This window comes from Plectrocnemia conspersa, unplaced genomic scaffold (genome assembly GCF_051122295.1).
Source record: "Plectrocnemia conspersa isolate PC_06_02 unplaced genomic scaffold, ASM5112229v1 ptg000006l, whole genome shotgun sequence".
In the NCBI taxonomy this organism is placed as follows: Eukaryota; Metazoa; Arthropoda; class Insecta; order Trichoptera; family Polycentropodidae; genus Plectrocnemia; species Plectrocnemia conspersa.
The window spans coordinates 11,043,082-11,068,309 of NW_028277170.1; the positions used below are offsets into that span (position 1 = coordinate 11,043,082).

General features: G+C 32.0%; 1 protein-coding gene across 4 annotated transcripts; it reads right to left on the reverse strand.

The window, feature by feature from the left end:
- Positions 1-821: 821 nt before the first annotated feature.
- Positions 822-23,742, reverse strand: LOC148234216 (uncharacterized). Of its 4 annotated transcripts, XM_088187571.1 has the most exons (7): positions 23,642-23,742; positions 5,747-8,949; positions 5,558-5,650; positions 5,134-5,291; positions 3,719-3,864; positions 3,424-3,590; positions 822-3,073 (listed from the first exon to the last, which is right to left on the reverse strand). In XM_088187571.1, the coding sequence occupies exons 3-6, from the start codon at positions 5,593-5,595 to the stop codon at positions 3,537-3,539; spliced, it is 396 nt and encodes a 131-aa protein (XP_088043697.1). In that variant the 5' UTR covers positions 5,596-5,650; positions 5,747-8,949; positions 23,642-23,742; the 3' UTR covers positions 822-3,073; positions 3,424-3,536. The 4 variants fall into 4 exon arrangements, with proteins under 4 accessions (XP_088043697.1, XP_088043696.1, XP_088043695.1 ...); XM_088187570.1 differs by having other exon boundaries at positions 5,558-8,949; XM_088187569.1 differs by lacking the exons at positions 822-3,073; positions 3,424-3,590; positions 3,719-3,864; positions 5,134-5,291; positions 5,558-5,650 and having other exon boundaries at positions 6,252-8,949.
- Between the last annotated feature and the right edge of the window lie 1,486 nt (positions 23,743-25,228).

Consider the following 25,228-nt stretch of genomic DNA (forward strand, 5'->3'; position numbering starts at 1 on the left):
ATTACAAGTTAAATAAGATGACAAAAATAAAATTAAAAGACATAATATATGGCTAATTGAGCACCAACAAGTCTGGCGTCAGGAAAATTACGCCATTTGTACACAACATGTACAAATGGCGTAAAATTACAAGATTAAAAAAAAAATAAATAAAAAAGAAAATTAAATAAGATGACAAAAATAAAATTAAAAGACATAATATATGGCTAATTGAGCACCAACAAATCTGGCGTCAGGAAAATTACGCCATTTGTACACAACATGTACTCTTAATCAATTCTAACCAGGTAGTCGACTTCTAAATATTCATTCTTTTGAAGTGCTTGGAATGTTATGTGCAGCTTCGTTTCCTACGTGCTGCATTCGAATATGCCTATCGAGTCCACATTTCTGCTGAAACTTTTTTCCACAGAATTGGCACTCATAAGGGCTTATTCCAGTGTGCTTCCAAGAGTGAATCATTTAACAGATATGTATTGATTAAAATTACAAGATTAAAAAAAATTAAATAAAAAAGAAAATTAAATAAGATGACAAAAATAAAATTAAAAGATATAATATATGGCTAATTGAGCACCAACAAGTCTGGCGTCAGGAAAATTACGCCATTTGTACACAACATGTACTCTTAATCAATTCTAACCAGGTAGTCGACTTCTAAATATTCATTCTTTTGAAGTGCTTGGAATGTTATGTGCAGCTTCGTTTCCTACGTGCTGCATTCGAATATGCCTATCGAGTCCACATTTCTGCTGAAACTTGTTTCCACAGAATTGGCACTCATAAGGGCTTATTCCAGTGTGCTTCCAAGAGTGAATCATTTAACAGATATGTATTGATTAAAATTACAAGATTAAAAAAAATTAAATAAAAAATAAAATTAAATAAGATGACAAAAATAAAATTAAAAGACATAATATATGGCTAATTGAGCACCAACAAGTCTGGCGTCAGGAAAATTACGCCATTTGTACACAACATGTACTCTTAATCAATTCTAACCAGGTAGTCGACTTCTAAATATTCATTCTTTTGAAGTGCTTGGAATGTTATGTGCAGCTTCGTTTCCTACGTGCTGCATTCGAATATGCCTATCGAGTCCACATTTCTGCTGAAACTTTTTCCACAGAATTGGCACTCATAAGGGCTTATTCCAGTGTGCTTCCAAGAGTGAATCATTTAACAGATATATATTGATTAAAATTACAAGATTAAAAAAAATTAAATAAAAAAGAAAATTAAATAAGATGACAAAAATAAAATTAAAAGATATAATATATGGCTAGTTGAACACCAACAAGTCTGGCGTCAGGAAAATTACGCCATTTGTACACATGCACTCTCTAATCTATTCTAATAAACTAGTCGACTTCTAAATATTCATTCTTTTGAAATGCTTAGAATGTTATGTACAGCTTATTCTGCGTGCTGCGTTCGAATATGCTTATTCAGTCTACATTTCTGCTGAAATTTTTTTCCACAACTGGCGCTAATAAGGGCTTATTCCAGTGTGCTTCCACGAGTGAATCGTTTAACAGATATGTATTGATTAAAATTATAAGTTAACCCTATAACGCCTGAATTTAAATTTTTTTTTAAAAATATAAAATTTAAAAATAAAATTCAAAAAAATATTAAATTTAAAATTATAAATATAAAATTTTGATTTTTATTAATGAAATGCGACGATATCGTCGACTACAAAAACTTTATATTTTTGGTATTAGCTACGTTTTAATTAAACGTTACGAAAACGTCACGCTCAGCGTTATAGGGTTAAATAAGATAACAAAAATAAAATAAAAAGATATAATATATGGCTAATAGAGCAACAACAAGTCTGGCGTCAGGATAGCTACGCCATTTGAACACAACATGTACTCTAATATATTCTAATAAGCCAGTCGAATTCTAAATATTTTTTCTTTTGAAACGCTTGGAATGTTATGTACAGCTTATTCTGCGTGCTGCGTTCGAATATGCTTATTCAGTCCACATTTCTGCTGAAACTTTTTTCCACAGAACTGGCGCTCATAAGGGCTTATTCCAGTGTGTTTCCACGAGTGAATCGTTTAACAGATATGTATTGATTAAAATTATTAGTTTAATAAGATAACAAAAATAAAATAAAAATATATAATATATGGCTAGTTGAGCAACAAAAAGTCTAGCGTCAGGATAGCTACGCCATTTGAACACAACATGTACTCTAATATATTCTAATAAGCCAGTCGAATTTTAAATATTTTTTCTTTTGAAACGCTTGGAATGTTATGTACAGCTTATTCTGCGTGCTGCGTTCGAATATGCTTATTCAGTCCACATTTCTGCTGAAACTTTTTTCCACAGAACTGGCGCTCATAAGGGCTTATTCCAGTGTGTTTCCACGAGTGAATCGTTTAACAGATATGTATTGATTAAAATTATTAGTTTAATAAGATAACAAAAATAAAATAAAAAGATATAATATATGGCTAGTTGAGCAACAAGTCTGGCGTCAGGATAGCTACGCCATTTGAACACAACATGTACTCTAATATATTCTAATAAGCAAGTCGAATTCTAAATATTCTTTCTTTTGAAACGCTTGGAATGTTATGTACAGCTTATTCTGTGTGCTGCGTTCGAATATGCTTATTCAGTCCACATTTCTGCTGAAACTTTTTTCCTCAGAACTGGCGCTCATAAGGGCTTATTCCAGTGTGTTTCCACGAGTGAATCGTTTAACAGATATGTATTGATTAAAATTATTAGTTTAATAAGATAACAAAAATAAAATAAAAAGATATAATATATGGCTAGTTTAGCACCAACAAGTCTGGCGTCAGAAAAGTTTCGCCATTTGTGCACAACAGGTACTCAAATCTATTCTAATCTGCTAGTCGTCTTCTAAATATTCATTCTTCTGAAGTGCTTGGAATGTTATGTACAGCTTATTGTGCGTGCTGCGATCGAATATGCTTATTGAGTCCACATTTCTGCTGAAACTTTTTTCCACAGAACTGGCACTCATGAGGGCTTAATCCAGTGTGCGTCCAAGAGTGAGTCGTCAAGTTCCATGAACGATAAAATCCTGCAATTTAATCAAAAGAATTTAGTACTCTGAATAAACATTATCAGCTTATAAATACAGTATTTCATCGAATATAGGCCCGGGTCAATATTATTTTTTTCATATTTTACTCCTGCCATGTCATTATGTGAATGATACTGTTCCAGGAATTACTCTGGAATACCATTTTGGGAGTGAAAGCAGTTCTAGGAATCACTCCTAAGCATACAGTAAAGAAGTAATTGGATTAAAATTACCAGGCTTATTTTCAGAACAAGCCTAAATTTGTCAACCACGTTTGAACCCATCTAATACTCGGAGCTGGCTATTTTCAAGGAAATACAGTACACAAGTAGAGATCGATATCATACCCAATCCACACACACTGCAAATGTGTGTTATCTCGCCTGTGTGTCGACGCTCGTGTACTTTCAAATCGCAAAGTCTCGTGAATGCCTTCGGGCAGTAAGCACATTTGAAAGGCTTATCTCCCACATGCCTTCTCATGTGCACGTCTAATAGGTCTTTGCGGAGACACCTGATTAAATATATTATGATTATAATAAAGCTATATAAATAACTATACTGCATGTCTAATGATATTTTTATAATTCATATTTCCCTAAAATAAATTTTCACTTACTTTAGCCCACAATCAATACATACGAATTTTTTATCACCAGTATGCGCCTTAATGTGCTGCATCAGATTCCACTTTCTATTGAAAATAGAGTTGCAAATGTCACATATGAATATATTGTCAGAGTGTTCTTGCGCCTTATGCATATCCAAATACTTCTCCTCAGCAAAACCTGCAATATTCAATACAAAATATATAGCAAAATTAAATATATTATCTGCATTTTAAATTACATGCATTAATCATTAATTTTGAACCTTTTTTCTGTAATATATAATATTGAAGTATTGATTTTTATGCCCAACATTTTATACATACTTAATAAGCATTTAGTTTTTAGTATAAGCTTTTTAAATAAGTGCGTGTTAAAGCGCCTAGAGCAGACATGGCCAAACCGTGTCCCCCGGGCCACATGTGGCCCTTTTGAAATTTTGAAATTTCTATATGTTTTACATTTTCATACCGATCGTAATAAAAAATAAATGTTGAAATGATTTTAAAAAATAATAAAATATTATATCTTAATTGTAAGCTGTTTAAATCATATTATTAGTAAGTAAAATATTTATGTGTGGCCCTTCAAAGATATACGTTATTTTATTTGGCCCACCAAGTGAATTCTGTTTGCCACCACTGGCCTAGAGTATGAGTTATAAACATTATTAATTGACAATTACACTATACAGAAAGATTTTTACTACAAAAATAAGATAACACGGGCTTTTCAGCTACGTTAGTTTTATCAAATTGTTGTTTATAGTTATTGTTGATTTTATTTTGACAAAACAATCAAAAGAAAAAACATGATCGGTATAGTAATTAACCACTTAACATGAGGATTTCTTTTTGAAAAGTGTTCCAAAAAAATCATATTTTTTTATTATAAATTAAAATAGTAAATAATTACATATAAATCTTTATACATTAAAAAAAGTTAATGAAACTTCAAATAATTTATACGTTTGTATTGGAACGAACTATACATTATATATGTAACTGTAAATATTTTCTCCACCATTTCTAAATAATCGCAAGCAATAATAAAAAAATAGAATAAACCCAATAATAAACAATGGATCTACTGCAATTGAGAAATACTTCAAGGGATAACACACATGTAGTTGTCTAATTTATGACTTCCAAGGCAAAGAGACACTTTTTTTTACTTTTAACGAAATGCCAGGATCCTCGCATATACTCGGAAGCTGAGTATAACGACAAATACAATTACGTTTATATGTGGGACCGCATTTAAATCCGATTTTCATATTCCAGCACGAGCTCGACACCGCGTGTAATGGACATTTCTAAATTCCCACGTAAAGTGGTTAATAGAAAACCAAAATCTTTGTTTATCACAAAACACTTTATTTTTCTTTATACGAAAAGCTCACATTTAGACTATAATTCAAAACCTAAATAAGTATATGTAACAAATTACCTTTATTGCAAGTGTTGCAGAGCACCTTCGGTGCAGAATGAACAAGGATTATATGGCGTTTGACGTGTTCAAAACGGTTGAAGCCCTTCTGGCAGAGATCACAAAGGAATCGCTTGATAGCCTCATGGCCGGCAACGTGCCTGTCCAGATGATCTTTCCTAAAACATAATACATGTACAAACACAGTATTGTTTCGTCTTGAAACATTTGCAAATATTGGTTTTGAAGTTTCAAGAATTATAATCACGATCTACGACTGTAGCCGAGTTCCCAATCACGATTAGTATTGCTAGTCTTCTAGTTATAACGGACTGCTTGGATAGAATTGCATCTCTTGTGGGATTAAGCCGGAGTAAAGACGAAGATCTCGGAATATTAGCACCACATTCAATGAAGTAATTAGTATTAATAGAATAAAGATTACCTTGTAAACTCCTTCTTGCACTTTTCGCACCGAAACATCTTTTCCAAGAAATGCTAGTGCACCTGTCGTCAATAATCCAACCCGAACAGACTGCTAAAGCGAACACAGAAAATAATTATTAAAACACGTGCGAAAAAGTAATACAGCAATATAACAATGTTTCTGATGAAATAGTGAAATATGTTTTACCTTCGGATGCTCAAACGATACTGACTTTTATGCAGTTCCCAGGATTGCGCTTTTGTGTAGACCTATATAATCAATTTCTACCCCTCCTCCAATTTCTTTAGCAAATAAATCAAAAAAATCTATTGAAATTTTTATTAGTAAGATAAAATGAATTCATTGTTCTTTATCTTAAAAAAAGGAATATGACACTGCTGATTCGTTGGAAAAGAATTCATTGTGTGAAATCAGCAACTTTATAATAGAAGTAATCTGCAAACATCATGAATAGAAAAAAATGACTATGAGAAAAATGATTATTATTAACTATTTCACCACAATGGGTATCTAAGTGGCATGAGTTTTTGAGCCTTATAGTTTTGAGAATTATAAGAATCAAAAAATTGATGACACCATAGAAGCCCTCCGCGAATGAGCGATATTTGACGTGGCATGCGTAGATGCCATCCGTGGTGAATGCGTTAATGATGACGACGAGTCAAAATTCTTGAAAATAAAACTCTTAGAATAAATACAAAATTTTTAATTCACACTTAATTACACTTTTACGGTTACAATAGTTATTTCTAGAGTGCATGAATTTCAGTTTACGGTTATATTATATTAATTTAAAAAAGCTTTTGAAACTATTTTTAATTTATATGTGAAAAAATATCACAATAAATTTATATTTAATCTAATACTTTAGTTTGATTTAAATTGGTTACCATTAGTATTCAACGTATAACTTATTTAATTTCATGCATTCTAGATTTACAAGATTAAATATATTATTTCCAGTAAGAATATTATTTACGACACATATTATGGAAGCATTTAACCTACAGAAAGTACTCACACTGATGAAGAATATGCATAAACTAAAAAAATGTTATATAGAAGATTTATCTGTTAAAAAATTAGAGATCAATAGCACAAGATGAAAAATAATTATCAAAAAATCATTTGAAACGAAAACAAGAGAAATGATTAATTCCATTAATGTGATGAGACAGTCGAGATATTGTGTTATAGAGTACTCAAATTAAATGAATAAATAAATAAATGCAGAAAAATAGTGAAAACGCTAGAAAATCTGTAGCAAGCGATTATAGTAAAACATCCAGCTGTTTCACTGTGATATCACTATACCACCACAAGTGACGTGATTTGAATTGAGAAATTTTAATTCAGCTACCGTTTAAATTCTATATTCATCGCTCAGAAGAATAGCTTCAAGATGATATTAATAATTAATCCCTACGCAGGTCCGGTTGGTGAGATCTTTTTCCTTCCGGTCGCTCGTGTGTTAATAACGAGAGTGAATGAAAAATAAGAGTGTGCCATTGCTAAGGGAAAACATCTCACCGATCGGGCCTGTCCCTATATTACTCTACTCTTAAATATATGATATCATATTTGAATATGGGGAAAAGTAATTGAAGAAAATCGTATAATAGTATTAAAATTCCACGAGCTTCTTAGCCGATTAATAGTTTTAATTACTAATACTAATGTATATCTATATGGATAATTATGAAAAAAAAAAGTAATTTTATTAATTTGTAATAAAATTATGGTACATTCTCTCTTTTATTGGAAATAGGAATGTATTTAATATTTAATCCAATGTATTTAATACAATTTATTTTTAAATATAAAGGACGAATTAGCATTTGCCTGTAAGGCTTGCTAGATTTTCTTACAGAATAATAAAATAAAAAAATAGCACTGATAAAATATTTTTTTCAAAAATGTATATGAAATTAAAATATTATAGGAGTTAAATGGGTATTATTTCTAAGCCTATTTAATATCTAATGAAAATTCTCAATAATAATGGTCTAAAAATAAATAATACAATTAGAATATCATTCAGCAGCAAAATTAAAATTAAATTGTAAATAGCCAATTGTCATAATTAGTAGTTAAAATAAAGTAAAATTTAAATTTTTAATCAAAATACTATATTTGGCATGAAGAATATCACTTATTAATTAATATCAAATTCACAAAAATGAAAATTGTCACATATTTTGGGGTCGGGTCAAATAAAAACTTTAAAATTGTAATAGAAATCTTAAATACTGTAGACTATATATATAATATCCGGTAAGCCATCATTGTGGCAACATAAAGATCGCCGTCCTTTAAGAAACATGCACTAGTGGAATGAGTGTTCTCTTATCGGTTTTCGGGAGTAAAATAATGAAACATATGTAGAAAATTATGCTAGCATATATCACCTCAGTGAGTGTGCGTGTGAATTAGAAAGCTCGGAGATTGTGGTTACCAATAATAATATTCCCAGACAGTTGCCACAGTCGAATTAACGAAAGAAGCTAGTGTGGTTGTCTGCCCCTATTTAGATATGGAAAGGTTTTCCATAGGCCTATATGATAAGGTTCTCATTAGACTCACCCTCATATATGAACATATTTCCATTCCGAATTTAGAACTTAAAATTACATAAAATGTGACATATTGGCTTAGGCAAATATATGTAGATATGTAGCAGTTAAAAATTAAAAACCGCATAACTTTTGAGTTCTAAAATAAATTTCAAAAATTGTAAAATTTGGATAAAATAATTTAATAATAAAAAATATAACACTCCGAAGGGATAAATTTAAATGGAGTTTCAGCTTATGTAATTACTACATCCCAGTGTGTGCCTTCTATGGCACTGTCTAAAACAAGCTTCAGCTCTTGAGCCAACATATCTTCATTAGGATGGTTCAACCAGAGGATACACTGGTCATCAGCGACGCAACCGATCATAGGAATACTGGTAGTTGGCAATGCGTCTTCTTGATTGCACTTAAAAGCAGTTTGTATCAGCAATTCAATGTTGACTGAGTCATGTGCAGGTGCTGTATAGAACCACAATTGCGCCAAGGAGAAGGATATGCTTTTAGCCATATTTTCCAGAGTATCATCACTCCATTGCTCGTTTGCCCGAAACAAAAAATCACTGTCCTCTCCAGACTTGCGTTCCTCAATTAGGGCTCCCAATAGACACAAGTAGTCGGCATCGGCCGGTTGGATTGCAATAGCATTAGTGTTGTCTGGCTTCTTGCTCACCATGAATTTCACTACAGTGCTTTTGACGCGGTTCCAAATATCATTATTACTGATAAAATCTCCGGCAGCTTGAGGCCTTTTAATCTCCAAGTAATTGGTGAAAAGCGTAACTTCCAGTTTATGGTTGTTCATGGTTGAATAATCTGAAATATGAAATAAATCAGCAATAAAACGAGTTTCAAGCATAATTTAAAAAGTCAAACCCCACTAGATCCTATGGATGAAAATTATAAGTTTACATCCAAGCTGTAGAATTACCTAAGAATTTATTTTAATAGATTTATAATACAATAAATTTATTTTTATCTTAATAAAAAATAAATGTTTATAGATTTACCTTGAAAATGGAGCGTTTTTTTCTAAAAGTGCTCAGATTTTTTGCATGGCAAAATCAATATATATTAAGTATTAATTATTATTCTATTATTGTTTATTCATAAATGCCATAAGCAATACAAAAATACAATGAAATTTAAATAAAAATTATAAAATATAACAAAAAAAAACTCCTGCCGGCACTGTTACTTTTACGTTTTACTTTTTTAAATATTTTATTTTGGATTGGATTTTAATTACATTTCTTTTGAACTGAACTTTTTTTATTGGACAAATATTAACTCTTTGATTACAGCATGGTCCAGATAACCTAGGAATAAATTTCCAGGAATCCTACGCTTTTTGCTGTCTCGATTCTCGGGACTTGGAGTGGCATACTGATATTCAGATATTTACTGATCAACAAAAATATTGTTAAGGAAATGTTTTTAACGGCTTAATCAAACAAGGGAAAAGGTTTACTGGTAAAATTCATTTATTAAAATAATACTATTAATTTAAGTTTAAATGTGATTGTTTTAAAATCCGACTTACTGTTTAAACTAACATTTTGTAAACATCCAATAAGACCAGTGTAATGGAAAAATTGAATGTGAAGTCGAACTGAGTTAACTTTGCAATACATCTAACCATAATAACCGTTTTATACCCGATACAAGTTCAAAAAGATATACACTCGGTTCTCTTTCTATGCGGTTTTGAAGTTATGTAGTTTAAATTTCAAGAAACATTTTTTTTAAATAACTATTTAGACCTTTTTGTTCATGTTAAAAGGGTAAGAAATTCTGAGGATTTTGTCTCTGGTCGAGTGTCGAGGAACATTAAGGTAATCCATATTTGGAATATCCTAATGTACAGGTACTATTTCTTCCACCCAACACAACAAGCATCATCCAACCATTGGATCAATGCATAATTTCCACTTTTAAAAAATATTACATTAAGAGCACTTATCGATATGTAGTAGATAAACTAAATAATGAGTCAGTGACAGTAACTAACATTTGGAAAAGATTTTCTATTTTGGACTATTTAAATCATGTTGCACTTGCTATCTCTCAAATAAGGCCCCAACTTTAAATTCTTGTTGGAAAGCAAACCAACGAGTTAAAATTACCGAAAATCGCACAGAAAAATTTATTAAATTTCAGAAAAATAAAATCTTGACATATTCCTTCTAAATTTATATATAAAAAAGTCTTTTTTCACAAGAAATTATTTCAACTAAAACTGTCGACGTTTGGTTGGTTTAATTCAAAAAAATTGCTTTAAACCGCATAAAAAGAGAACCGAGTGTACTTATGTATAAGGTCTTATTGGGTTGTTCGCGTAGTTTTTTTTGTTCTGATATTTCAGCTGGATCACACCAGCCATCGTCAGACGATGTCTTGTTCACGGTTATATTTTTCCGAGCGTGGCGCGTTGAGGCGGTCGTGCTGTCGCGGCGCGTCGAGATTATTTTCGGACGAAGTTGCTTGGTCTTGGACATGGCGCGCCGATGAAGTCATGCTCCTGGCTTCATCGGCGCGTGTATTTGTTACACAGTAGTTATTTTTTGATCCGAGTATTTAAGGAAAACATATTTTATATATTATTTACTTCATCGATTACGAATTTACTTCGTCGATTTTTAGTTTCAATTCCTAGTGTCTGAACGTAGCGCATCGGTGGCTGTCTTCACGGTTATATTTTTCCGAGCGTGGCGCGTTGAGGCGGTCGTGCTGTCGCGGCGCGTCGAGATTATTTTCGGACGAAGTTGCTTGGTCTTGGACATGGCGCGCCGATGAAGTCATGCTCCTGGCTTCATCGGCGCGTGTATTTGTTACACAGTAGTTATTTTTTGATCCGAGTATTTAAGGAAAACATATTTTATATATTATTTACTTCATCGATTACGAATTTACTTCGTCGATTTTTAGTTTCAATTCCTAGTGTCTGAACGTAGCGCATCGGTGGCTGTCTTCACGGTTATATTTTTCCGAGCATGGCGCGTTGAGGCGGTCGTGCTGACGCGGCGCGTCGAGATTATTTTCGGACGAAGTTGCTTGGTCTTGGACATGGCGCGCCAATGAAGCCATACTCCTGGCTTCATCGGCGCGTGTATTTGTTACACAGTAGTTATTTTTTGATCCGAGTATTTAAGGAAAACATATTTTATATATTATTTACTTCGTCGATTACGAATTTAAAAGCAGTAATTTAAAAAAAGTATTTATGAATTAATATAGAAGTAAGTTGTTCTTTTTATTTATTACTTCACGTTTTTATTATTTTTATTTACATAATTTGTTGTGTATATTTAGTACAGGTAACCCCCGTTCATCGCGACCCCAGCGAGTGTTGATTCGTTATATTGCGACCGACAATTTAAAAAAAAAAAAATAGTGACATTATTGAAATGATAAAAAATGGTGGTAAATTTACAGCTGTAGGAAGTGATTTTAAATTGGCTGAGTCTACAGTGCGATCAATTGTGCGACAAAAAGATAAAATTAAAAAGGCTGGTGAGAATGTTACTCCAATTATAGTGAAGAAAATTTTACGAACCAGAAGTTTTTTGATGACGGAAATGGAGAATTTATTAAGAAAATGGATAGGGGGTCTGAATCAAAAACCACATGCCTATTAGTAGGTACTCAAATCATAATGAATAAATCACTTAGTCTTTGGGAGCATTTAAAATCTCAACATGGAGGAGAAGAAGTATTTAAAGCAAGCATAGGTTGGTTTGATCGGTTTAGAAAACGATTAAACTTGCATAACCAGCGGTTGGTGAATAGTGCAGACGTAGAATCAACTGAATAATATCCAATGGAGTTCCGTAAAATTGTAGAAAGGGGAAATTATCCACCAAATTAAATTTTTAATGTGGACTTGATTGGAAACGAATGCCAACACGTATATTTATTTCCATAGACGAGACGACAGCTTCTGGTTTTAAATCATCCAAGGACCGTTTAACTCTTCTCTTCGGTGGAAATGTATGCCTTTTTGTTATTATTAATGTTTATTTAATAAATGAAGTGTTTTTCGAGTTTTACAATGTTTTTTTTTAAATCCCCCGTTAATCGCGAAATTTCGCTTAACGCGATCATGTCCAGAACGTATTCCCCCCCCCCCCCCCCCGCGTTTAATGGGGGTTGCCTGTACAAGATTAGACTTTTTGTTTTTAATTATATTTAAAAAATATTATTTAAATTTATTGAAACCCGTTTTTTTAAGAAATATTTAGCAATTTTTTTAAAAAACATATTAGGTAATCCCGGAATTATTGTCGTTTTTTTCAATAGCCAACTTTGACTTAGTATTTTTGTGTGTTGTAATTTTTTCCTTCTTTGTGATCATTTGCCTTTCTTTTATACAAAAACACTTTCTTCCGCCCTTTTTACAAACAATGGGAGAGATGTGTCCTTCGGAAGCACACTTAATAAGCTATATTCTGTTTTTGTTTCATTAAAAAAAAACTGCGACAGAAGCAACGGAATCCATCTGTGACATTTACGGTGATATACTGGACAAAAGACAGTGCCAAGATTGGTTCAAAAAATTTCGAGCGGGCAATCTCGATTTGAAAGACGAGCCTCGAAGTGGACGTAGTCTAGTGGATGAAGCAGCTCTAAAGGCGGAAATCGAAGCAAATCCGATGATGATCATTGATGAATTATCGAACAAGGTCGGCACATCACAATCAAACACCCATTGCTATCTTGAGAAACTGGGAAAAGTTCAAAAAGAAGGTATCTGGGTTCCTCATGAGCTAGCTGATCGTAATAAAGCGCAACGCCGCGACATATGCAAAATACTGCAAGAAAAGCAATAGTCTACCCCGTATCTCCATGACCTTATTACCGGAGACGAAGAATGGGTCCTTTATCATGATATTAAAAAAAGAAACAATGGTTAAATCAGGGTCAAAGCCTAATTCCAGCACCAAAACCAGGACTACATCCTCGGAAAGCATTATTGTGTGTCTGGTGGAATTCGAAAGGTGTAATTTATTATGAAGTTTTAAAACAAGGCCAAACTGTTACCGTAGCCCTCTATTGTGAACAGATGGATAGGTTAAATGCGAATTTACAAGAAATTAGACCTTCTCTTGTGAATAGAAGGAATTTTATTCTTCAACATGATAACGCCCGGCCGCATGTTGCCGATATTACCTGCAAAAACATCCAGGACCTTGGCTGAGATGTTTTATTGCATCCACCCTATTCTCCGGACTTGGCACTTATTTCGTTCTTTATAAACGCAATTAAGGAACAAAAAATTTCACAATATCGAAAAACTGAAATCGGGTTTCTCGGAGTACTTCGAATCTAAACCAAAAGCTTTTTATGAGAGGAATTTTAGATCTAGTAAATAGATGGCAAAGAGTCTTAGATAACACTAGAAATTACTTTGTATAAAAAAATAATGAATAATTTAAATAATCAAGTTTGAGTTTTACTATAAAAAACGACACTAATTCCGGGATTACCTAATAATATAAAGCAGGAAAATATAAAGCAGGAAAATATAAATACAAAAATGTTAGTAATAATAATACTTGCAATAGTGTTAATTGTATAACAAATATTAACTCACTAATTAATGACAAGTAAATTACCATAAATACACTGCAACACAAATTAAAGTTAAAATTAAAATTAATTTAGTGTTTTCACCTCCATTTGTTGTTGTTTCTTGCGATTTCTTGATTAATAATAATATCTGCCACACATTTCTTCATAAAATCACGCAAAAACTTCGTCACATAAAAAAATGTTTAAAAATTATTCATATTTACAACCTTGCAAAAAAATAGTTTCTGTTTGGGGCACTGAATAGCCATGAGCTAGTTCTGGTTTTAGTTACCCAATATTTTGTTTTTTAGTGCACTTAGTGACTACGCGAAAAAATTGATCGAAAGTATGCCTAGAATGTGCCAGGCTATTATCGACAACGAGAGCGACTACACATCATACTAATGACTGTGCGCCGAAACTCTAATGTTATTCATCATTGTAAAAGAAAGAAATTTATTAAATATTTTATAGTTTACAAAATATCACCAATTCGTTATTGTTGAAGACTATTATATATGGACGTAGTGACAGCTCTGGCCCACTCAAGAAAACAAAACATGTTTTCGTAGTTTTAAAACCCATCTGTGCCGGTGACTTGACCATCTTGACTACCCCACCTTTTTGGTTTTTCTCGAATAACTTATTTAATACAAATCCTACGTCACAAACTTTTTGTATTTGTTTAAACAAGTCTAAAGAATAATTATTAAAAATAATCGTTATACTTTATTATCTGCAATCGCAGGAAAAAATAAAAACAATACTATTCGCTACTGTTGCCGTGTGCGCTATGGTATTTTTATATCTGAGTCAGTTTTTCGAGAAATTCACGCAGTACCTACCCTCCACGCCGGTTCCTTCAATGCTTTATTGCAAACTACACCTAGGGTGACCATTCGTTCCGGATCCTGCGGAACTAACAAACGTCCCGGAAAATGTCTCGGAATTAGAGATTCGTATATTATCAAAATAAATTTAGTTTGTTATATTTTCACATACAGATCGAATTATTTTCAGAGCTTTATATTGACAACATTGTAAGCCAAAATTATTTTGCATTAGATGTCGTCTTCGTATTTGGGTATCGACAAACGTTTTTAGCCGAGTCCGAGTAACCCCCCCCCCCCAACTTCCATTCATTGTTTACTAATTGATAACTTTTTGCCTGAGAATTTGTTAACCCTTATCATCGTTAAATTGAATAAAAATGTTTGTTGCACGAATATCAAGTAAATTTTCATTTTTGTTAAACTATAAAATTATGAATTAACGGTTATTAAGAGAAAATGTTCACTGTGTGGTTAATTTTATTAGAGACTATTCGTATTTGAAAGTATACATGAACAGCGAGGAATCGCGCATCGATAAGCGATGGATTCAAATTTTTAAGCATTTCAGCAAAAATCATATTCCTAGTGGTAGTTTAATAAAAATTATGGAATTTTCACTGTTTGCTCAGGTCACAGAAAGTTTTTTCAATTATTAATAATATGTGGACAGCAGATAAATCGCAATTAAATATTGATACTTGTGTAATTTCGAATGCAATACTTGCGAGGACTTCAAGCAGCAAATAGAAAATTGTGAATAAGTCCTTAAAAAAATTCTTTGTCACAAATTACTTATAAAACCAATTAAATTACTTATGTGTTATTATTAAATACTTTTTTATTAGTATTTGTTTCATTAAGATTAATTTTATAACTATTTTTATAAAATTACCCCCCCCCCCCCGACAGATATCCCGGATTGTACTCTAGAAAAAATGGTCACCCTATCGTTATCCGAAAAAACATGCAGTACGAATTAAACCGCCAAACTTAGGTGCCTGTTTCGATCGCTATTATTTTATTTCTCATGTTACTTTTGTAATTGGAAAATGGCTGATCGGGTTGTAACTGACGAAGAGTTGCTAAGAATTTCGCAAGATTCTGACGAGTGGTAGCGAATACGATACCGAATACGGTAGCGAATACGATACGAAATCCAATCCCCTCAAGACACTTGAGAACTAGGTTGGCAAATACATTTTTTACTTTTTAGAATGTTTATTTTAATACTATTCACTTTAAAATATGTTTTATTGATTTTTTTTGTACGTTGGCAAATATTATAAATTGTCTCTGGCTAGATTGATTCCAGTAATAATTTTATCACAATGAAGAATGCCATCCATTTTTTTGTTTCCGAAATTATGATAGATTATATATGCAACGAAACAAATAGACATATTCAGTGCTCAATTTCGATGATCTTGTTTTATTGCTGTTGTTTCTGAATTTGTCTTTAATTTGGTTTAAATTTACAGTTATACACGGGTCAAATAAATAATAGAGAGGAAATAAATCAAGAACACGTTGTAGTTGACTTGGTAGTCTTATTATCTCGTTCAGGACAAGGCGTGACAACTGACAATTTTTTTCATGTCAGTGCACTCGGCGAAGAAATTGTTAGAGAAAAATTTAACAATAACAGGAACCCTCAGGACGAACAAGAGAGAAATTCTTTAAATCAAAGGATAGGGAAGAATTTTCTAGTTTCTTTGGTTTCACCGAAAATATGAGCCTAGTCAGGTCTTTTTACACTTTTGAGCACTGAATTTCGTGACAATAAAATGGCGGAAGGTATAAAAAAAAGAAGCCAGAAAAAAGAATGCATTACAACCAAACAAAAGTAGCTGTTGACCCAACAGACAAAATAATGCGGCAGTATTAATGTGTGAGACTGACTATTTATGGAGTTAATAGATATAGCTGCATTTAATCCATATACAAATATATTATGGCTAAAAAAGTAGCTTGATTGGAAAAAATCTGAGCGAAGCCGCCGTCGCAAGATCCAAGAGCTGACTTTTCAGTTGGAACTTGATAATGTAAATATTCGAAAAAAAACGGCGGAATAATTTAAAAAAAATGAAGAGTTAATAAGTAAAAATGAAAAACGAAACACGTGAACATCAGGTAATATTTCAATAGCCAAATACTCGAAAACGTGCGAGGTGTTATTTTTGCCCTCGCAATGAAGATAAAAAACCAAATATTCATTGTACATGTAAAAAATATTTGTGCGGTTCATAGAATAAAAAAACATATTGTCAAGAATGCAGTTAGTTTTTTTAGATTTAATTTACATTTACAACAATGAATATTTTTTTATGTTTTGGACTCCTCCAAATTTTCAATTATTTTTATATTTCCAAAATTATTTTAATGGAAAAAATTAAACATGGTGAGGGGGGGGGGGTAAAGAGCACTGGACACATTATTTGCGTCGAAACCTGAAAGTTTCTATATCAATGACATTAAAATGCTGGCAGAATGATGGGAGGCAGCCATTAGCAATAATATATCGATTGATAAAATATAGTTTGTATGAAAAAATATAAATGTAAGCAACTAATAAAAAAAAATTGTATGAAAAAATGAAATACATTAATTATGCATCATCAACCTTATATATAATATATTCAGGTGTAAGCACTATATATTTTCCAGCATCATTAACATTATATATTATATTACTAGATGTAAGGACTAAGTCTTAAGGGTATGCGATCAAAATAGTTTGGAGACAAAAACAAAAAGTAAAATGTACTATTGTATGTTCTAATGGTGAAATAATGATAATTAGTAGATCTACAACAAATTGTAAAATACAATAATCTACTAATGAAAGTTATAATAAAAAATAATAACGTTAAAGTGATATAAATATAGATTTAAGCTCAGTTAAAGGATAACAAACACTTTGTATGTGGGTCGCGATAGTCATGATTGCACACGGAGTAGTTCATGCAGTTAATTAAAATCATAAAAAAAGCTAATAGTCCAAAATTGCAAAACCTGTTCTAAATAGTAAATATTTACAACAGATGGACGTTGATGAACATTATACCAATATTTAGTACAAAAAAGTTTCGTCTATGTCTCCCAATTTTAATCGATAAACGTCGCGAAATGAAGATTCTCATCTCCTGCTTACAAAATGTTAAATCAGTTAAATGAGTATTTCGCTCACTTGAAAGCGGTGGGTTTACATCCATGCAGTCGGATCACAGGTAAACCTTGGAAGTTGCTTAGGTGCTTCGAAATAGGCGGCTATTCCTCAATAAATCGTAAAAATTAGAGACAACGCTCGCTTAACATACAAATTCACCAAACGTCAAAGTTAAGATTACTAATTTAGCTGCACTCAACAACCATCTTCTGTTCCTGATGAGGAATTGACCACAAACACGAGAGATGCATCAATAAATAAATCCAAATCATATATTTTCAAGCGAATGTTAGTCGCATTATTACAGGGTGGGACATGTGTCATTCTATCATTTTGTTTTGGCACCATTTTTGTATTTTAACCTTTAACCCTTATAATACTTTAGAGCCGATATATCGGCTTTCATAGAATCGCAAAAATACCCTGAGCTGATATATCGACTCTTCAAAATGATCTATTTATTTTTATATAATATACAATAACACAGACATGAAATTATTAAAAAACAAATCACTAAGAAAATATCAAAAAATAATAAAATTGAAATATAAAAATGTGTTCAAAAACGTTTTTTTTTTACTTTTTAAAAAAAATTCTATGTTAATTTTTTAAACTTATTTTTAATTGCTTTAGTTTTCATTTATTAATTTAAAATAAGTCTATGATATTATTTCTCTATAAAATATAAAATATTTTACCAAAATGTCTTTATTATTAATACTTTTTCATAAATTCAAGTAAACAGACATTTCAAAAGGTATTTTTGGCATTTCTATTTAAAAAGTCGAAAGGTATTAAAAGGGTTAATGAGTTTGGTTTTGAAGTTTGTATACAAACTATAAAGCAAAAGAGTAAATTTTATTATAGACAAATATACACCAATATTGCACGTATAAGCGAGTGTTCTGAAACATTAATTTGGTGACTTGCGGCACAATTAAATTTGTCTGACATAAGTTTACAAAGAATTTTAAATTTAGATTTGAAGAAATGATTCAAAACTTTTCGACTGAAAAATTATAATAACGATAACTGGAACGATACGTGATTTCAACGAGATGGTGTCAGACGTAACCCGAGAATATTGAATTCAAACTTTAAAATATGTTTTTTGGTCTTTTAATTTCACGTTTTGGTGATTTCAATTGACTACTAAGATATCCTGACCTGACCTTTTTTACAGAGATATTTGAAGGACAATGTATGTGAATAAGTTGGAAACAGTTTAACAACTTAATAGCAACATTCATAGTGAAATACTAAACGAAGTTATGAAAATTGTATAGTTGCTGTCTGTATCTAATATTTTTTCAGAACATGATAAAATTAAATTTTGAATTTCAATAAATCATAGTTGAAGAAAAAATAATTTCATTTATTCATAGCAAAAGATTACAAACCAAAATGGTAGAATGACACTTGCCACACCTTATAATATTATACACTCTGTTTCAACTTGAATATTTGACTTTCTACTGGTTTACGTGTAAGATATGTGATTTATTCCTTTTCAGTAATCTATAAATAATAAAAAAATCAAATATACAATAATGGAAGTTTGTAAGAAAAAGTCGATTTTAGAACAAAAAAATACCCAAAGTAAAACGATAATTTACAGAGCGCAATTGCAAAGACAACTAAATTAGTTATTTAATAATAAAACAATCTATATCGCAATAGAACATTAGTAATACTGTTCTTTATGAGGTAACGTTAATCTTTCAATTGATGAAATTACTATGGTTAAGTCTTTATTTCTACCGCAAACATTAAATACTAATATTGAGCCTTCAGATCCCGCGCTGCATGGAAGTGGTGCAATAAATTTATGCTCTAATTTTATTGGATTTTTTGTGGGGTTACATTAACCCCTTAAGTGGATATGTCGTATATATCCGTCATGACAAAAGTACTTGCAAAGTGGGTATGACGGATATATCCGCATTTTGAAAATTTTAGCAAAACTCAATGGAAACGACGGATATGTCTAATAATCTAAATACTGGTGTGAAGACTGCAACAGATCACCACTTTGCGCAGCTCCGTGTCTTAAAATATATCACACCAAAAAAGATTTTTTTTGTGTATATATCCGCTAGCGGCAAAAAGTTCATGTCACTGCGGATCACACTTTCAACAGTGAAGCATAACGTTGAAGGGGTTAATAGTCGTGCCTACGCCGACAAACCCAATACGTTGGAGCACTTAAAAAACTACATCCCCCAAGTGACAGCCAAGATACCGCCCAAAATGAATGAGTCATCGAAAGGATCAGTTGCTGCAAAAGGTCCAGAGGTGGCCATTTAATTGATATTATTTTTCATAATTAATGAAAAACATCAAATATTCGATTAATATTAAAAAATTAAAGATATCCTTAAATTTGTTTTTTATTAAAATAAAAGATCGGAAACTGAAGTTAGATCACCCAACAAATAACATTGAATTAAAATCACATCATAACGAAAAAAAAAATGGAATTTAGTGAATGGAAATTGAGAGAAAATATGCTCTAAGTTTGAACTTCATTGTTGAGAAAATATGCTCTAAGATTGAACTCTCTGCGCGTTGAAATGTTTGTGAATGTTTGTTTTCCAATATGAGATATTTAAAATCAAAGTACCAATCAAGCTTCATTGACGCTCATTTGAACCAATACCTAAGAACTGGGAATTCAACTCATGTTCCACATTACGAGTTGGCTGCAGATTTACAATGTCAAATATTGCATTAATTATCAATTTTAAGATTCTTTTTTTAATTAAAATTTGAATTTATGTATTAAAAATGTATGTAATAAATTTATATTTTCATGTTTATATATTATTCCTCCATCCACTTCGTCCTACGGTGCCCACCGAACTACCACATTTCTGAAATATGCCCTCCTAGTAGAAAATGTTGCCGACCCTTGTCATAGGTGATTAGGAGCTACAGCACAATAATGGACCTGCTCACAACTAGTTTTCAATGAAGAAAAACAAATATTGTAACAAATTTACAGAAAATATCTTACAGTACTGTTAGGTAGGCAGTACGCTAGGCAACTTAGCTGCAGCAACCTGGCTGCCGCAGCCAGAAAAAAAGGGACAGCGCACAGAAATGTATTGGCTGCCTGAGGTAGACCGTTCACTATGCAGCCACGGCTGCTCTGGCTGCCAGAGTCGTAGTGTCCGCCACTGGCTGCGAGTAATCAGTGGCTGCTCGCAACCAGAAATCAACAGAGACAGTGCAGAAAAATGTATTTGGCTGCCTGGGTAAACCGCGCAATAGGCAACTAGTCACCAGGTGAAGTTCGGCGATCGCAAGCAACGCAAGCAGATAGAAAGTGAGGACACAGAATATTGCAAATGCAGAGGAAATAAAAAAAATATAATTTCGTTCCTTGCTAGTTATGAACAAAATATTAATCTACAAATATTGCATTAAGAACGATATAACAATATTAGAATTAATACAAACATATTAAATAAATCAGGAAGAATGGATGTTGGAAATGGATATTATGTAGTAAGCTACTCCCACCATATTTAAATAAATATATAATAAGAAATAGTGATATGCATATTTAGAAAAGTTAAGACAACAAATTTCGAACGGTGGTATATCAGCAGAACACCTCTAGCATCTAGATCAGAAAGGAATCAGAATCATACACATGATATGTAAAAAAGTTTAGAGAATAGAAGAATTGTCTAAAACTAGATGAAATCAATTCTGACTTTTCTGTATAAAAATATTGACACAAGCAACAAAATAATCGCATCTTTAGTGTCACATCCCAGCAAGATTCTCTTGGTGATAATATATAGATGCCTAAAAGTATTCAAGACTGGCAGGCTATATATCCGGAAAAAGTTTCATAAGCTAATAATTTAATGCTTTGTTGATTGTGCCAAAGATCGATTGTGTTGGATTGTTCTATCCCACCTAACATCTCTCGTACACAATGTATATTTTGTTAGAATTGACAATTCTTTGTCAGCTCTTTATAAACTTTAAAGAGGTATTCGACAGGGGTGTACTTTAAAATTATTCATCTTTTATGGTGAATGCACAATGAAGGAAAGCAGGCGTCAGAAGATATCCAATCTACATTATGCTTATGATACTACTCTTCTAGCCAATGATGAAACGAAACTAACTGCTACCTTTTTCCACATAAAAGTAGAAATATATCACTTTGTTTTAAAATATGCATGAGGTAAACTAAACTTAACCGGGCATGATGCAAGAAGTTGTCATGGAATTTTAAAGTGTTTTACAGAAGAGACGAATTTTACCATACCTTATATCATATCATCACAACAGTCAGTGTGTAGCCATTCTGTGACGAATTTTCGGTGAATTTAACTTTTAAATTTTAATAAATTTAAATTTGACAAATTAAACTGTCCATTCAGATTCAACCATTTTTAATCAAGTAACAAGTAATAATACTGCCGGCTAAAAGATTAAAGAGAACTAATAGACTGTACGACTCAGTACTGGATAAGATTTTGGGTATCTGGGGCCCACTTTATCTTTTGACGGGAAGTTGTAGAACAGAAAAAATTACAATAATACAGATGTCCAGAGCAATTATCTCTTGGTTTTAAAATAAACATGAGGTAAATTAAACTTAAGAGAGAATATGTGGGCTGTAAGACTTGATACTGGATAAGATTTTGTATGTCTGGGGTCCAACTTATCTTCTGATGGAAGTTGCAGAACATAAACAATCACAATAATACGATGTCCAGAGCAACTATCTACAATAATTCTGATTCTGACATGTGTTTCCAATATTTCTCTAATAAGCCTGAGGGTGTATGAGCGCAATTAGACATGCTCTAAAGATGTGCTGATGTAGGACACTACTTTGAATACCTTAAGACGGTTCAATAAATAAATGTACCTATACTGCCTTGAGTGCAATATTTCACGTTTGTTGACTGTATGGAAGAGTGGTAGATATCAATCATCTAAACAAAGAATGCTACAGATTGAACTCTGCATGGCACACCAAAATGCAAAAAATATGGTATTTTTGAAGTACATAGATAGGTTGAAATGAAGGTGGCAGTCACAAGCTCCAAAGGACCGGTTTGGAAGAGAGAAGGGAAATATTATACTTGAAGTTAAGCAATGAATAGACAATAAATTATTCTGGTAGAGAATAAAAAATATAGATAAGTAGCTTGTAAAAGTAGTTGCCATCTCTGATCTAGGCAATAAGTTGTGATTAATTTAACAAAAATAAATCAGCTAGACATATTTATAGACACACGGAGGATATTGAGTGGAGATTTAGGAATGGAAGATATTGCAGGACCGTTCTGAACGTAATTGGAGATTGTCGTAGAGTAATATATGTGTTGGATGTCTAATCAGTAATGATTGCTTTAAAAAATATAACCGCAGCACATTAATCGCACAAACGAATAGACTGTATCGTTTATTTATGATATTGCATTACATGTAAAACTGGAATGGCGTAGTCCGTAAGACGTGGGACTAATATTTCAAAACCGCAGGTTCGATTCCCGCAGCAGGATCGAATTTATATTTATAAAAATACGTCATTAATAAATGCCGACCCATTCTGCACGGTGACATGTATTTATTGTAATCTATAAGTTTACAATTAATAAAATACATATCACCGATTCCCAGACTCAATCTCAGATTGGTATTTTCACAATCCCCAGCCATATGCGTTAATAGTTACCCCCCGTTGTAACGAATTGGGATGGCGCCTGTAATGTTACAACAATAGTATTATAAACACTTACCTGTTACCGGTATGTATAGAAATCAAGCGAATTATTACAATGGGAAAAAATATTTGGGCTGTCAACCGGCAAGTGTTTGTACAAATAAGATGAACAAAAACATAAAAATCAAGTTTTTTCGTTTGTAGTTGAAATCTAAACTAAGAATATATCTAAAATTTTACCTCTGACACGGCTGAGAGTACTGAGCACAGAAGAAAATCTACGCAGACGGTGTAATCCCCCAGCGGCGAGTGAGTCGCAATAAGCCGGCCGCTAATGTTGCCATCGACGATAATTCAATCAGTAGTATATTTTTTTTATTATAACAGAATAATGATTTTAAAATCTCTTATTTATAAAAACATGCCAAAGTAATATTTTATTTAATATTTAAAATATATTCAAAATATAATATATATTTTCTTACTTTATACGGGGTAATATCGAACGTAAGATTTAATTTTATTAAGGTATTGCGTAAACGGACTCAAAAAAATGGTCACAAAAAGATCGCTTACAATAAGATTACTCATTACGAATATTGCTCACACAGAATATCACTCTCATGGTTTAAAAAAAAATGTTTAATTTCAATATTACCAGAACAAACTAAAAAAACAATCAATTAAAATAAGATATAATTAATTAATCATACACTGTTTTCTAAATAATTTTATCCGGCTTAACAAAAATATTTTCAAGTTAAATATTAATGTAGCACTTAGGTATTTTTGACTTAAAAATCGAAAGCATATAGATAATTAAAAAAAAAACACAAAAACCTAAAAAAAAAATTAAAAAGGTGTGTTAATAAATGAAGTTTTTAATATTTTTTATATTAAGGAACATTAGTTAAAGATTTCCTCAAAATTGGATTTTTTAGTAAACATTTTAATTGTTCAATATATGCTGTCCAAAATGCTTTGAAACGGTTAAACGAATGTGGTTATTACAAATTAACGTCAAAAACTAGAAGAAAACGAAATAGAACTGTCCAGAAAGATTGAATTTATGTCGTGAGTTTCTTAAAAATCGTCGAAAAAGGTCTTCAAATCTGGCTGCTGAAGCAGTAGGCCATCCATTTTTTCGCGGACAGTCAGAAGAAAGCTTAACAATTTGCAACTCAGAGGTTGTTAATCGCGACACAACCCGTGGCTTTAAGAAATAAATAAAACTCGAAGGTTAAAGTGGGCCCAAAAACATCAAGATTGGTCATCTATAGATTAGACGAGTGTCACTTGGTCCGATAAATCCAACTTTAAAATAATTTTAAACTAAAATTGTTTAAAATAAAAAAAATGTTATAAATTTAATTTTTTCCAAATTTTAAATTAAATTTAAAAGCCATAAATGTTTGCAACCAAGTGTCACACAGCCATCCGCCAACAAAATTTTTATTTTTATATCATAGTGGCAGGGCCGGCCCTTGGTTAATTGGCGCCCCAGGCAAAAACTAAATTTGCGCACTTCTCCCCCACCCCATATTAATACTTTATTAGCTCATTACATAATCGCAAAAATATATTTAAAATTAAAGTATTTTAATTTATTTGACACCATACTCTTTTTTGCGATTGTGGGTATATAAGAACTTGTAGTTTATTTTTCGTCGCGATTTTTTACGCGTGAAATAATCTAGAGTACACAGTAGTGTACACAAAAATAATAATATCAGATTATATTCTTTAAGAATATTGTTTGATAATTTTAAGTGAATATTGCGTTTTTATTTGGTATTACGGCGCCCCACAAGATCTAGCGCCCCAGGC